This window comes from Phacochoerus africanus, chromosome 13 (genome assembly GCF_016906955.1).
Source record: "Phacochoerus africanus isolate WHEZ1 chromosome 13, ROS_Pafr_v1, whole genome shotgun sequence".
Classification (NCBI taxonomy): domain Eukaryota; kingdom Metazoa; phylum Chordata; class Mammalia; order Artiodactyla; family Suidae; genus Phacochoerus; species Phacochoerus africanus.
The window spans coordinates 75807829-75820887 of record NC_062556.1 but is presented as its reverse complement, the minus strand read 5'-3'; the positions used below and the strand labels follow the sequence as shown (position 1 = coordinate 75820887).

The following is a 13059-nucleotide window of genomic DNA, read 5'->3' as shown; positions in this document are numbered from 1 at the left end:
CCGGGCAGGTAGGCTTTTCACCTGCACACAAGCAGAATGCATTTGGGGCTTTACAGGCTATGGTGAGGCCGCCTTATCCAAACTTCAGCCTTTCTTCTTGGTGCTGCAATTTACACGGGGCTGCATCTCACAGACACCGGAGAACAGGAGGTCAGCTTGCTTCTCCGCTGGGCCCTCGCCCTCTACCTGTGTTCACATCTGCCTCCACCTGAAGACCTTCCTCCAGATGACTTTCCTCATGTTTCTGCCACTGTCCTTATTACCACGATGCTGAAAACACACACGCGTCCTCTTCTCCCCAAAGTGATGAACCCCCCCCCCATCTAAGCAGCGCTGTGACATGACTCATGTATCACAATGGCGACTGTTTAAAAAGTTCTCCCTAAGATCTATTCTTTCTAAAGCAACCAGCAAAGGGCGTCTTTGCAGATTAAACTAGAGTCCATGCACGGCTGCCGACGGCTGCAAGCTTCTGTGCATCCGCCACCTCCTTGGCGTCAACCAACCATCTTTTCCCAAAGACGAGCTTATGGCTTTGTTGTGCTTTTGCATTTGGAGCTCGTTTATTCACCAAAGAAATTGTGCCCCCTCCTGTGCTCACACAATCTTTTCTGGGGACACCTATGTCGTCATTTCATTTAGAATTTCACCCTCTACCCCTGAGGTGGGAGCTAGAAGGGGCCCAGGATGAGCAACTGGAATATGTCCCCGGTGAAAAGATAGTGTCAAGACAGATTTTATGGCAATATTAAAGAAGGACTTTCTACATGAAACTTCTTTCCTTTTTTGGGGGGGTGGGGGGGCCCGCATATGTGGCACATGGAGGTTCCCAGGCTAGGGCCCGAATCAGAGCAGCAGCTGCCAGCCTGCACCACAGCCACAGCAACTTGGGATCTGGGGTTCAAGCCACATCTGCAACCTATGCCACAGCTTGTGGCAATGCCGGATCCTTAACCCACTGAGTGAGGCCAGGGATGGAACCTGCATCCTCACCAACACTCTTGTCTGGTTCTTAACACTGAGCCACAACAGAACCCCGACCAGATAGTTCTCATTCTTGAGGTCAAGGAGCCCTCCAGAACCACACATGTGCAGAAAGGTTCCTCAGGGGCCAGAGAAGGGAGAGGGGGCACCAGACCACAGCACATCCCGTCGGCTTCCCAGAAACCATCCTGGGAAAAGAATCCATCCATTCTGCGCTAGAATCCATCCTGGCTAAAAGATGCTTGTCACACAGATGAGGGCCTGGAGTCAGGCCCAAGGTGGGCTTAAGAGGCCAGAGGAAACCTGGAAGGGAGAGACCCCATCAGACGGATTTAAATCACCCCCAAAGCAGGCGGCACTCTCTTCCCCCTTTCTGTCTCTGTCTGTCTGTCGCTCTGCCCCACCCCGCCTGCCCAGGCTTCTCTCTTGTACACACTTGACATGCTCCACCACTCCCAGTCTCCTTGCCGAATGTTTTCTCCAAAGGGACAGGGACTGGGGACCTCCATCCAGCTGGCCCTTGAGGTCTGGGAGTTCAGCGCTCTCACCCCGCAGTCACCTGAGAACACCGCCACCTCCTACCGTGTTTTCTCGGCAGCCACCAGCTTCAAAGACAAGTACGCTGTGTGTTTTTACCTGCTTCTTGCGCTCACCACCTGCCCCCCCCCGCCCCCGGACGATCCTTTGTTTGTTTCATTTATTGTGCCTTCTCCGGGCCTACAGTAGGGCCTCCCTCCGAGGGCAGTAACTCAAGGCTGTGCGGCTGATGCGCCGCAGAGAAGGACTTCCCTCTGCGTTTCCCAACCACGCTCAGGACGAACGATGAAGCAAAAACATCCCATGACCTCTTCTGGGAGAGATCTGATCGGGAGCGGGCTGTGGTTTTGCGCAAGTATGTCTCGTCCAGCACGGCAGACACTGTGGTTCTCTTGTGCCCAGTTTCACCCCCACTGCATTTTGCCGAGTCATGGTTCTCCTCCGCCTGCGCCGTTTCCCCGGGCTTAATTTTTAATTAGGTGCCGATAACGGGGAAGCCAGATGAATTATTTTAGCTTTTTAATTAGCAAACATTGACACGGACTAGAGGCCGACTTTCTGAATTGTTCTGGTTGAAGGCTCCTCATGCACTGTCTAAGTTGGGCTAGGACTTGAGGAAATCATATGTAAGTAGCTTTTCCCTAAGAGGCTTAGCGAACTGAATGCAATATTATTTATATTTAATGATTCAAAGGGCCCCCTGGCAAGCCGTTGATGGATTTAATTCTATTAAAAATGTATTGGGGGGTGGGGTGGACAGCACTGCCCTGGGCACCCAAAGACGGGAAATCAGGCATCAGTAACCGCCCCCCCCCGGGGGGGGGCAGATCTCTCTCTTCCTTCCCCCGGGCTCACCTTCACTGGCTGAGTCCCTGGCCGCAGCCCACAGGCAGGCGCTCACAGCCTCATAGGAGGCGCTCAGCCGCGTGGTGGGGTCCCGCTTCGGCTTGGGCGGAGGCTGTTTCCGTGGTGACGGGAGGCTACTGCTGTCATCCAGGCTGAACACGGAGTGCAGAGAAGGAGATCGGGTGGATGGACCAGCCAGGGACTGGACCAGGCCGTCCACCGCCAGGGGCACCGGGACGGAGCTGCAGTGGAAGTGCCTGGGTCCAGCCTTGTCTTCAGCTCTGGGGGGACAAACACAAAGAGCCCCCCCCCAGAGAGACCCAGCTGCATTATTTGGATGGTAACAATGAGCCAGCTCCAGCAGACATAATCACAGCCCTTTGGTATACAGCCCACCCGCGGAGGCTGGAGGATGCCCGTGGCACTGCGGTACCCGGTGCATCCTGAGAAAGCCCCCCATCCTTCCAGCCCCTGCTTCGTGATCCATAAGCACGACGGAGGCTCATCATTATTACTTAAAAAGAATCTCACACAATCCCAAGACGTCTTAAGAACTGCCACATTTGCTAGCAGGCATTGGGTGAATGTATTTTTCACACTCTGATTATTAAGCAAATCACAAAACCAGAATTTCAATCTGAATGATAATTTCTGGGAAATCCATCTTAATAGAGAGTTACTGATGCATCAAACTGCTGGGACTTCCCCATTGCTTCCCCCTGCAAAACAGAATGCACTTTACTTAAAACCATCAAAGATTTACATTTGCCCTGCCCCCCTTTCTCTCTCTCTCTCTCTCTCTCTCTTTCCCTTACCATTTAAATTCCAGCAGTGATTATTTAATTAAGTGCGGAATTATTATTTTTCTTCTGTTACTCCATCTGGTTGTCCAATGCCAAGTGAACTGCTGGTATTCAATAGATAAATAGACAAACACTTCCTCACTTAATTTTACATCGGGCCAATGAATACATAATGAAATTGAGAAATTGGGGTGGCTGTTTAGCTCCAGCCGAGAAAATAATAAATATTATTCTGGAAGTCATATAAAATGAATAGTTATCTGGTTCAAAAAGATTCCTTCTGGCTTCAGATGCCAATGTAATCCTGTGCTAGGGAGATGCCAGGACATTCATTTTTACAAGGAGTCTCCAAGCATTTGTTTTTATAATGATATCTTTGTGTGGCAGAGCACCAACAGGGCTGGGATCCACTGCCAGGCAGAGCCAGATGCCCATGTAGGAAATGGACTAGCTGAAGACGAAAGCATCGCACTCGGCGGATCATTTGTTTTCCTTGTAATGTTTAATTACAGTTTTCTGTACAAAGGGAATTTTTTTCAGTATTTAATCATTGAGACATTTGAAGCTAATTAGTGAGAGACACATTTGCCATTTCCCCTTTAATAAAAAAAAAAATCATTTGACACAGGCAGTCCGGGAGAAGGGGAGTCATTTTCAATGAGAAACAACTAGCTATTACTAGGTTCCTATGGAAGAGCAAACGTCTCCCTGACAGCAAATTGGGATGGAAAGGATGCGGGGAGGGGTGTAAACCACTGGTGTCCCAGGTTTTTGCAAAGGGACAAGAGCGGTGAAGGCGAGAAGGACTTGGTTGTCTACACAGGTCCGCTTGGAGCTCAGCATCCAATGTGACCTTTAAAAGAAAAGGCTCCCCCTGGATCTTTCCTTCCTGGCAAGGAGGTGTGACAGTTTCCTCGGAGGCATACAATACACCTACCCATTGATCCATTTCACTAGTTTCATGTTTTCAGAGTGGCTTCTCCACATTGGGGGTCAGATTCTCTGAAGCGTCTATGAGTCAGCCTGATTTATACACTTGACGTCTGCACAAAGAGGTCAAGAAACCAGCTCTATGTTTTTGCTAAGACATATATTTGACGCCTTAGAATTTGGTGCTTGAGATGGTAAGTGGTGCAAGCATGGCAGGTGAAGCAGCTGTTCCTCGTACTGACCTAACACACACAACGCCTGGTGCAAGACTATCTGCCTGTACCTTCTGGTTCCTTCCTCTTGCTTGTTCCTGGCCTCCACCTTCTCTTTGGGGAAAGTGGCGTTCGTTTCCTTCCGGAGCCGGTCACTCTCACGGGCAATGTCGGAGGCGTTCTGAACCACCAGGGCGTCATAGGTCTTCAGCCCCATGTCCTCGGTGACCTGCAGGAAGCTGTTGATGGACGTGGCCTCTTGCTGCCTGATGCTCCTTTTCTGATGCAAGCGCTGGCGTGCTAAAAATCCTCTTATAACTGCGGCAAAAAAAAACACAGTCATGGGTCAACGAGAGGAGCAAAAGCAAGATGTTTACCAGCAAAAGTCCCCAGTTCAGGTATGTCTGAGAAACGATCAAAATATGTGCAGGTCAGTCTAGGGCTTTGCTAAAACATTCCACTCTTGCATTAAAACATATATATATATATATATATATATATATAATTAAATTTAGTACAGATAACACTGGAGGCAAAAAGCCTCACCCTGAATGAATCGTGCAGTTAACATGATCATAAAGCTTCCATGATTCCTGGAGTAACACAGGCTGGATGCAGATGGAAACAACAAAGCCCGTACCCCAGAGAATTCTAGGTGTGGCTCCAATCAGACCTTTGGGGGGGGGGCACCTATCACGTTTTACTGCCTCAGACTGAATCAGAAACGTCCGAGGCTCATGGAAAGAGTCTCTGAAAACATGATTCACATACTGTTGATGGGACTGTGAAAACCAACACTGCCTTTAAGACTCTTGGAAGAGACCGTGTAGAAATAAGGGGCATCCTTCTTTGCTTTCTAGGGACGCGGGGCTAGAAAAACAGGTAAGAATTGGCAGAAAGCGGTAGATGGACACGCTTTGAAATCACCAGCAATAACAAGTGTTAAGACCTGAAAACTGAAGCCACGCCCACTGTTTCAAAGCGCTGCCCTGTGCTAGGAATGCTAACCCATTTGGTACCCAAAGAAAGAGATGCTGAGTGAGGCTAAGAAAATTCCCCAGGCAAACACAAGCCACCAACGGTAGAGCCAGGATTCAAACCTCTGCCTTTATGCGGCCACACGCTGTCATCCGGCCATGTAGCTGTCCAGAGGAGCCACGACAGGGGAGTCATAGGGCAGCATGGTGGGCATCCGTATGAGGAAGAGCTTTCTAACGACGAGGACAGGGTGTAAAGGGAACAGATGTCTCTTGGGCAAGAGTCGGCTCCTAGTCCCTGGGCAAGTTCGAGAAATAGGCTGGCCCCGGCTTGGAGATGCTGTGACAGGTGCAGGGGAGCAGTTCTGATTTAGACCTGTGACGCTAGGGTGTGTCCCTTCTCATTCAAAGTTTCTAAGGTCAGAAGGAGTTGTCTGGATTTACAGGAAGAGCTAAAATTGCAGGGAAAACAAAGTGTTGGTAACAAAGACACTTTATTCTTGTCTGGGAAGGAGGGTCATTCTGTAAACCTCTAAGTGCTTTAAAATACTCCCTGGCCGTCGGAGAGCACGTGTGTGCGATATTCACTGAGATGCCTGGGCTCGATGAGAAGGAGGAAAGCTGGACACCACTTTCCACAGTTACGGCTTCAGAGGCAAATGATACGCAGCCTTCTAAAATGCTCCAGGCTTTTTTTTGATGGCAAGATGAAAGGTTACGTTGGAATGCAGGCAAATTAAGTTAACTATTAAAACAGTCATGCTGAACTCATCTAAAAGAGAAAAAATTAAACAGAAAAAGGTCCAGTCCGATTTCCAAGAATATAAATGCGGAGGAAAATGCAGAAATGGTAGCCATGTGACGGGCACATTGAGAAAGAGAAGTGGGCAGTTCCCATCGTGGGTCAGCAGGTTACGAACCCAACGTGGTATCCGTGAGGACGCGGGTTCGATCCCTGGCCTCGCTCAGTGGGTGAAGGATCAGGCATTGTGTGGAACTTGAACTGGGCCTATTTTTGTCACATTAAAAAAACACTGAAGTACTGACTTTAGGAAGGTGAAGAAGAGGGCCTCTTCAAGATGTTTAATCTCTTGGAATAAAGGGAAGATTAAAGTGGACAGGCCAGACCTCTGACCTCCAGCTACAGCAGAACAGTTCACTGCAACCACCTTTACCCGGGAGTAATCCACTGTCCAGTGTCTGGACTGTCTGCTCATGCTTCATGGCAGTAATGTTCAAAAATGTTTCCAACGTTGGCGTTCCCGTGGGGACAGAATCCAATGACCCCAAACAGAGAGTATGGACTCACTGACCACGCCCACTGTGCATCCTTTGGTGGCAGGAAGTTATGAGGATCAAGGGAGATTTCCCCAGGAAGAGCATCTTAAGAAATGGTCAGGAGTTCCCGTTGTGGTGCAGCAGAAATGAATTCGACCAGGAACCATGAGGTTGCGGGTTCGATCCCTGGCCTCGCTCCATGGGTTGAGGATCTGGCGCTGCTGTGGCAGCAACAGCTCTGATTCGACCCCCTAGCCTGGGAACCTCCATGTGCCACAGGTGCGGCCCTCGAAAAGACAAAAAGACAAAAAAAAATGTTTACAAAGTTGTTATACTACTTGCTAAATGGTGATATCCTTAATAAGAGACAAGAACCAAAAATAAACTTGCCACAAATAGGTAATTGAGGCTTGTCTCTCGCTGCCAGTTTCATGCAGGATAAAATGAAGGTACACAGAGAGAAACTTCTGTGAGGAATAATTTGCAATTGAAATGATGAAATTTAAGACTGAAAGTTACAGCTTTCTTCCACCCAATATTTACAAAGGAAGAAATGGGAACGCTTGAAAAACTGGAAATGACTCCATATGATAAGAACATACTAGCAAAAGGGACTGAAGCAACGGTTCCCAGAGATGTAAAAATAAAAATCAACAATTAGTGCTTTGCATTCAAGAGCTTTTTTTTTTTTTTTTTTGCTTTTTAGGGCCACACACACGACACATGGAAGTTTCCAGGCTACGGGTTGAATCGGAGCTGCAGCTGATGGCCTACACCACAGCTGAAGCAGCTCGGGATCCAAGCCGCTTCTGAGACCTACACCCCAGCTCACAGCAACGCCGGATCCTTCACCCACGGAGCGAGGCCAGGGGTCAAACCCGCAGCCTCATGGATCCTAGTGAGGTCCGTAACCGCCGAGCCACGACGGGGACTCCCCAGCCCGCCATTAAAAAAAAAAGCTTTTCTAGTCATGACTTCATTTACATGATAGGAAATCATGACTTTTGTCTTGATGCCCCCTCTTAGAAAACTGTTCTCAAGCTTCATCCTTCGGGGTAAAGTGAAGGTGGAGTCCAGGTTATTTCTTTTCCGTCGGGCCCGCAGGGCAGAGCGACTTCGCTTTTGCAAACAACCAGAGGAGGCATTTCTAGAAGGCACCCCGACAGAAGAGGGGCACACACCCTGTTAATTACACGTAGGAAAACTTCCAGGAGAAAGCATGCCCCACTCTGTGCGTGGACAGCCCGGTATTAAATGGAATTCTCAGCCGGGGCGGGGAGCAGAGCGCTGGTCTTATCAACCCGACTCCCCCGGTCCCACCTCCAGCCTGAGGCTGCACATGCAGATGCTGATCCAGGAGGAATGGGGGCGGGGGGAGGGCTGAGACTCTGCCTGTCTCATCAGCTCCCAGGGGATCCTGGGACCGACCACACAGCAAGGAGCTGCAAAGGCGGTAGCCAAAAGCAGGCTTGCAACTCTGGCCCTTCCCTGCACCAGCGAAGGACAAAGGAGGCCTGGCCGTCCTAACCCAGAGAGAAGCAAGAATTGTGCAGGCTCCGGAGTTGCCATCTGAGGCTCCTCCACGGCCCCCCGACCCCAGCCAGGGAAGCGCCATGGGGTCTGGGGTGTGGAGGACACGGTGGCCTGGAAGGCCTGGGAGGCGAGGGGTTGAATGCAAGGTGGCTCCGTGGGGGACCCTGTACCTGCCAGCATCTCCAGCGGTGTTTCTTGGGCACTATGCAGGGCTGATGGAGTCAGAGATGCCTGGTTGGAGTCATTTAAAAAGACTTTATCGGAGTTCCCATTGTGGCTCAGTGGAAACGAATCTGACTAGTACCCATGAAGATGCAGGTTCGATTCCTGGCCTCGCTCAGTGGGTTAAGGATCCAGTGTTGCTGTGAGCTGTGGTGTAGGTCACAGATGTGGCTTGGATCCCGTGTGGCTGTGGCTGTGGTGTAGGCCAGCAGATGTAGTTCCGATTGGATCCCCTAGCCTGGGAACCTCCATATGCCTCTCGTGTGGCCCTACAAAGACAAAAAGAAAAAAAAAAAAAGAAAGAAAAAAAAAGAAGAAAAACTAGAGAGAGACTTTCTCTACTTTCTCTTGGACAGAGCCCAGGCCCCCGCAGGCAGTGCTGATGGCGAATTACTAGTGACGTGCAAAGCAGAGGTCTTGCGGGCTCCTGGGTGGGCAGCATAGCTGAGGGCTGAAAGGAGCCCCCATGTGCCAAGAGCCTGTTAGCACCTGCCGGCCTGCCAGGTCACACCAGCTGCCAGACAGAAGGGCTGCCCTGCCTGCTGACTTCTTACTTCTTCCCTCCCCTGCCACCCTCGGAGGGTCTGGGCACCTGCATAGGGAGCGGTGAGCACCACGGCCAACTCCTACCTGGGAGCAGAGGGGGGGGATTTAATTTGGAACTTAATCTACACCCGGATTGGACTTGCTACATTCGCAACGGAGACTGTGGGAGACTAGCTTGCCTCAGGGCTTTGACCAGAAAATGCAGGACCCACAGGAGAGTTCAGCCGGGGGTGTGCCTGGAAGAAATCCCCCTGGGCGCTCAAACGGATAGAGGTGTGAACAGTATAAAGCAGGACGCTGCATCCTCGGAGATGCGCTTGTTTTGAACAGGGTCCGATACATCAGAGAGCTCAGCTCATTACAGCAGCTTCCACCAGGAGTTACATGTAGACTAATTCCTCTCTTTTTGACTGTTCCTCGGAGCTAGGTAAATACAATTCCCAATGATTAAGCAGCAGGGAAAATTGCAAATTAAAAATTAAGCACCTATTAAGGATGTTTGTTTTGTGTGAGGCATTTTGATTTTTTAAATGTACCTATTTTTTCCAGGGTCATTTGGGTTTGGACAGAAAAAAAGGTTCTGAATGGATTCTCTCAAAGTGAAGATGAAACAGATGCAACTGGCTGTCAGAGATAACACTCCAAATACTATCATCCTTTCACACTGGAAAACTGAAGTCACAGAGTTTCCCAAGGCATATATACACAGAATTAAATAAAAGGTGATATGGCTAATTGGCTGTGGCAACCTCCCCAAATCCTAGAGCTGACGGGAGTGGCCTAGGATTCTGGCACCACAGCTGCACTTACGGGTCACGTGAAGTTGTAGTCCCACTGTGGGTTCAAAGGCACAAGCTTCTTGTCCTCTGCTTCGTCCCTGCCCCCCCCCCCTTTTTTTCCTAGGGCTGCAGGTGCGGCATGTGGAGGTTCCCAGGCTAGGGGCTGAATTGGAGCTACAGCTGCTGGCCTACACCACAGCCACAACAATGTCATATCCAAGCCCCGTCTGCGACCTACACCACAGCTCACGGCAACGCTGGATCCTTAACCTGAGCAGGGCCAGGGATCAAATCCGAATCCTCATGGATACGACTCGGGTTTGTTACCGCTGAGTCACAACAGGAACTCCAATGTCCTGTGCTTTTGGAAGGCTCAGCCAGCACAAATATTTTCAAGATGAGGGATGCATAAATTAAAAGATATGTAAGATCCCCTCTTCTGAACTATGATGTGGGTGAAAAGTTGATGCAGCCTTGCGGATGGAATGACCGTCAGATAAAGCATGAGCAGTGTCTGCCTGCTCGGATCTAGAGACAGGTAAACAGCAAACGGCCATGGTGCTTCCTAAACTCCTGAAACCTACTTTTTTGCCTGCGTGTAATGCCCTGGGATGCCTGGATGTGGGGCCGTGGCGTGGTCCCCTAGAATGTAGGTCCCATTTAACGCTTAAACTTGGAGGTGCACGAAATGATTTGCAGGTCGCAACTCAACAAAGTTCAGAACTGTTAGTGTGTAATTGTTACCTTTTTGGCAGGTGATAATTTTTCGCTGCAGCTGTAGGCACAAATCATTTAGCTGGTTGGCGTGCCAGTATTTCAGGAAGACTTTTCGAACTCCAATCTAAAATGCAAACAGCAAGGAAACATTTAACAGCATGAAGATGCCAAAATAACGATGGGAAAATAACCAGGCAAGAGATTTTTCGTTTCAGAAAAGGATTAGAAGGAATAAAGCGAACACGATTAATTCCAATACATCTTCCTTATTTTTTACCATCGTTACGCTGAATCAAAATCCCAAAGGTTTTGTTCTAATAGGTATGTTTGCTGTGCATACACACGGTCATGAATGTTTGCAAATACCCGTCCACTCCAGTTGTGATGGCTGTACCATGCAGTGCAAAAGAGAACCCCTGGTCTTGACTCGACTGGGAGATACAACCATTCTCATGAAGGAATCCCCAAATTCCAGAGCTAAATCCTTATTTTTCCTCTTATGACCCTTTTCTTTCTTCAACTCAAAACGGAGTCTACAAAAAGGAAAAACGAACAAGCAAAAAGACCAACCATAAAGACAAAAACAACTTAAAGCCGACATTACAAAATCGTTTCACTGGGAGTGCATTTTTCTACGACACCCTTTCTTGTTATAAAAGCTTGGGCGGGATGCAAACCAGTCCGCATCTGCTGCTGTGGCCGAAGACGGTTCTGCCAGAGAACAGTCACAAACACGCATGACAACAAGCCATGTCCATGCGTGTGTTTTCTGAAATACTTTTCTGGCGCATTGTACTTATTTTCTGAGAATTCATGGGACTGGGGTAGGTGTAAGGAGTGCCTTTTGCAATGGAAATGCCCACCGTCGCCAGGGGACGCCAGTGTAAATCCTTGTAGAAGAGCCTGGGAAATACACCAGGACGGGCTGCGGATGCTCAGAGGGGACGTTCTGTTAGATGAGGGAAAAAATCCGCTCAGGTGACCTTGCGATGTGCTCATAATCACCTTCCTAGCACTTGAGACCAACAGCATGATGATGAGAAGATAATGGAGCATGTGCTGCAGACCCCACGCCGCCTGCATCAGACGGCACAGGGACCCCGGAAGCTGGCAGGCGAACACCCACCCTTAGGTACCAGAAAGGCTTTGAGGTCAGGTCAGACGTGCCTTCACCGGGCTTGGCCAGGCATAGCTGATGAAGCTTTTCATACGGAAACAGAGTTTACTCCAAACACATTTTGTCACTTCCCTGCTTTCTGTTTGACTCCCCCCTTAGCCATGATTTGTCGGCTTCACGAAACACACAGTTTTGCAAGAGACTGAGACCCGAATCTTGCATTCTGGCGGTCAGACTCCTTAGCTGGAGGGATGGGGGGAGAGGCCTCCACCACTCTCGGGATTCAGAGGCCCCTGGTTGACTAGATGCTTCTCTTCATGGGGTTTCCTTTCAGTGAGTTGAAGTTTGAGGCAGGCATTTGAGTGGGTGGCCTCAGAGAATTGTTGCTTTCTTCCCCATTGTATGGCTGTTCCCTCTCCCTAGTTATTTTCCATAATTCATAGTCTTTTTTTTTCCTTCTCTACTGCTGACTTATTTTGGCAGGCAACAGGAAGAACAGTTGGTACTGTCTGTGAGCACTGCAGAGCAAATCTGTGAGACAGGCCCCGGGAAGCAGGGAGCGTGTCATCTTTCTGTTCATTGTCGACTGTGGGATGCAAGTCCTTGCAGGAAACTAAATCCCCAAAGCAAACCCGTGCAAACTTGGGTCCCCAAATGCAACTCCAAAAGAGGTGTAGGCAGCAATACTACACAGCAGGTGGAATCCGTCATGGACCCATCCGCGGCAGGAGCACACCCTGGCAGCAGGACCTCTGGATGGAGCCAGAACTGGGTTCTAGTTCTACTCCTTCAATTCAATGGAGACCCTGGGCAGACCAACAGAGCTGGACCAGATGGCGCAGATCTGGTCTAGTGACATTTCGGATAGCCATTCCAAAAACCATGCGGGTTTATCATGAGAATTGTGCTAGATCTGGGGACACAAAAGAGGCCCCTCTCCTCAAGGAGCTCATGGTTTACTGGGAAAGATCAGCAGTGAGCAGATCCAGCACGGATGCGTGCCCACGGTGAGGACAGAGTAGGTCCAAGGGCCTTCAGGGAGGAGGAGGGAACTAAGGGGAACCGGGTAGAACCCACTGAAAAGCATGATCTCCAAGCTGTTTGGATTTGACAGTCAAGCAGGAGTTTCTCCAGGCAGGGTGGAGAAGGTGAATGTGGAACAGAAAAGCTAGGCAAGGAGCAGAAAACAGCAAACCGTCTTGAGGGACAGCCTGGTGGAGAGGGACAAGGAAAGAGGCTGCACATTGTGGTGAATATTCCAGAAAACACACGGACACTATCTTGTGAATAATGTGTATAAATACACTGGAAGATCTAAATTTTGTAAAAATAATTTTGGAAATTGTATTCAAAACATATTAAGTTCCTGCAGAAAACTGGCTGGAGAATGGATGGTTGGGTTTGGCTCTGGTGAGCAGACCCGGCGATGCCATCAATGATTTGGGTTTGGAAGATTCTGTAAGTCTTGCTCATCTGTTGGCCACTTCCACCCTTCCTTTACCCCACCTTCCACAGTGGACTTTGATAGCCAAGTCCCCACCTCCAGGAAGGCTTGGATGACCTTCCTTTGGGTCCCCA

The 13059-nt window shown here is 49.4% G+C and overlaps 1 protein-coding gene across 1 annotated transcript in view; it reads right to left on the bottom strand.

Annotated features, from left to right (window-relative positions):
- Positions 1–13059, bottom strand: part of MYO16 (myosin XVI) — a 421162-nt gene that overhangs the window by 66120 nt on the left and 341983 nt on the right. The window contains exons 28-30 of the mRNA XM_047756311.1: positions 10392–10488; positions 4384–4630; positions 2377–2648 (exon numbers count right to left, since the gene is read on the bottom strand). Of these exons, the coding sequence (XP_047612267.1) occupies positions 2377–2648; positions 4384–4630; positions 10392–10488 (616 nt within the window). The remainder of the gene's footprint in view (positions 1–2376; positions 2649–4383; positions 4631–10391; positions 10489–13059) is intronic.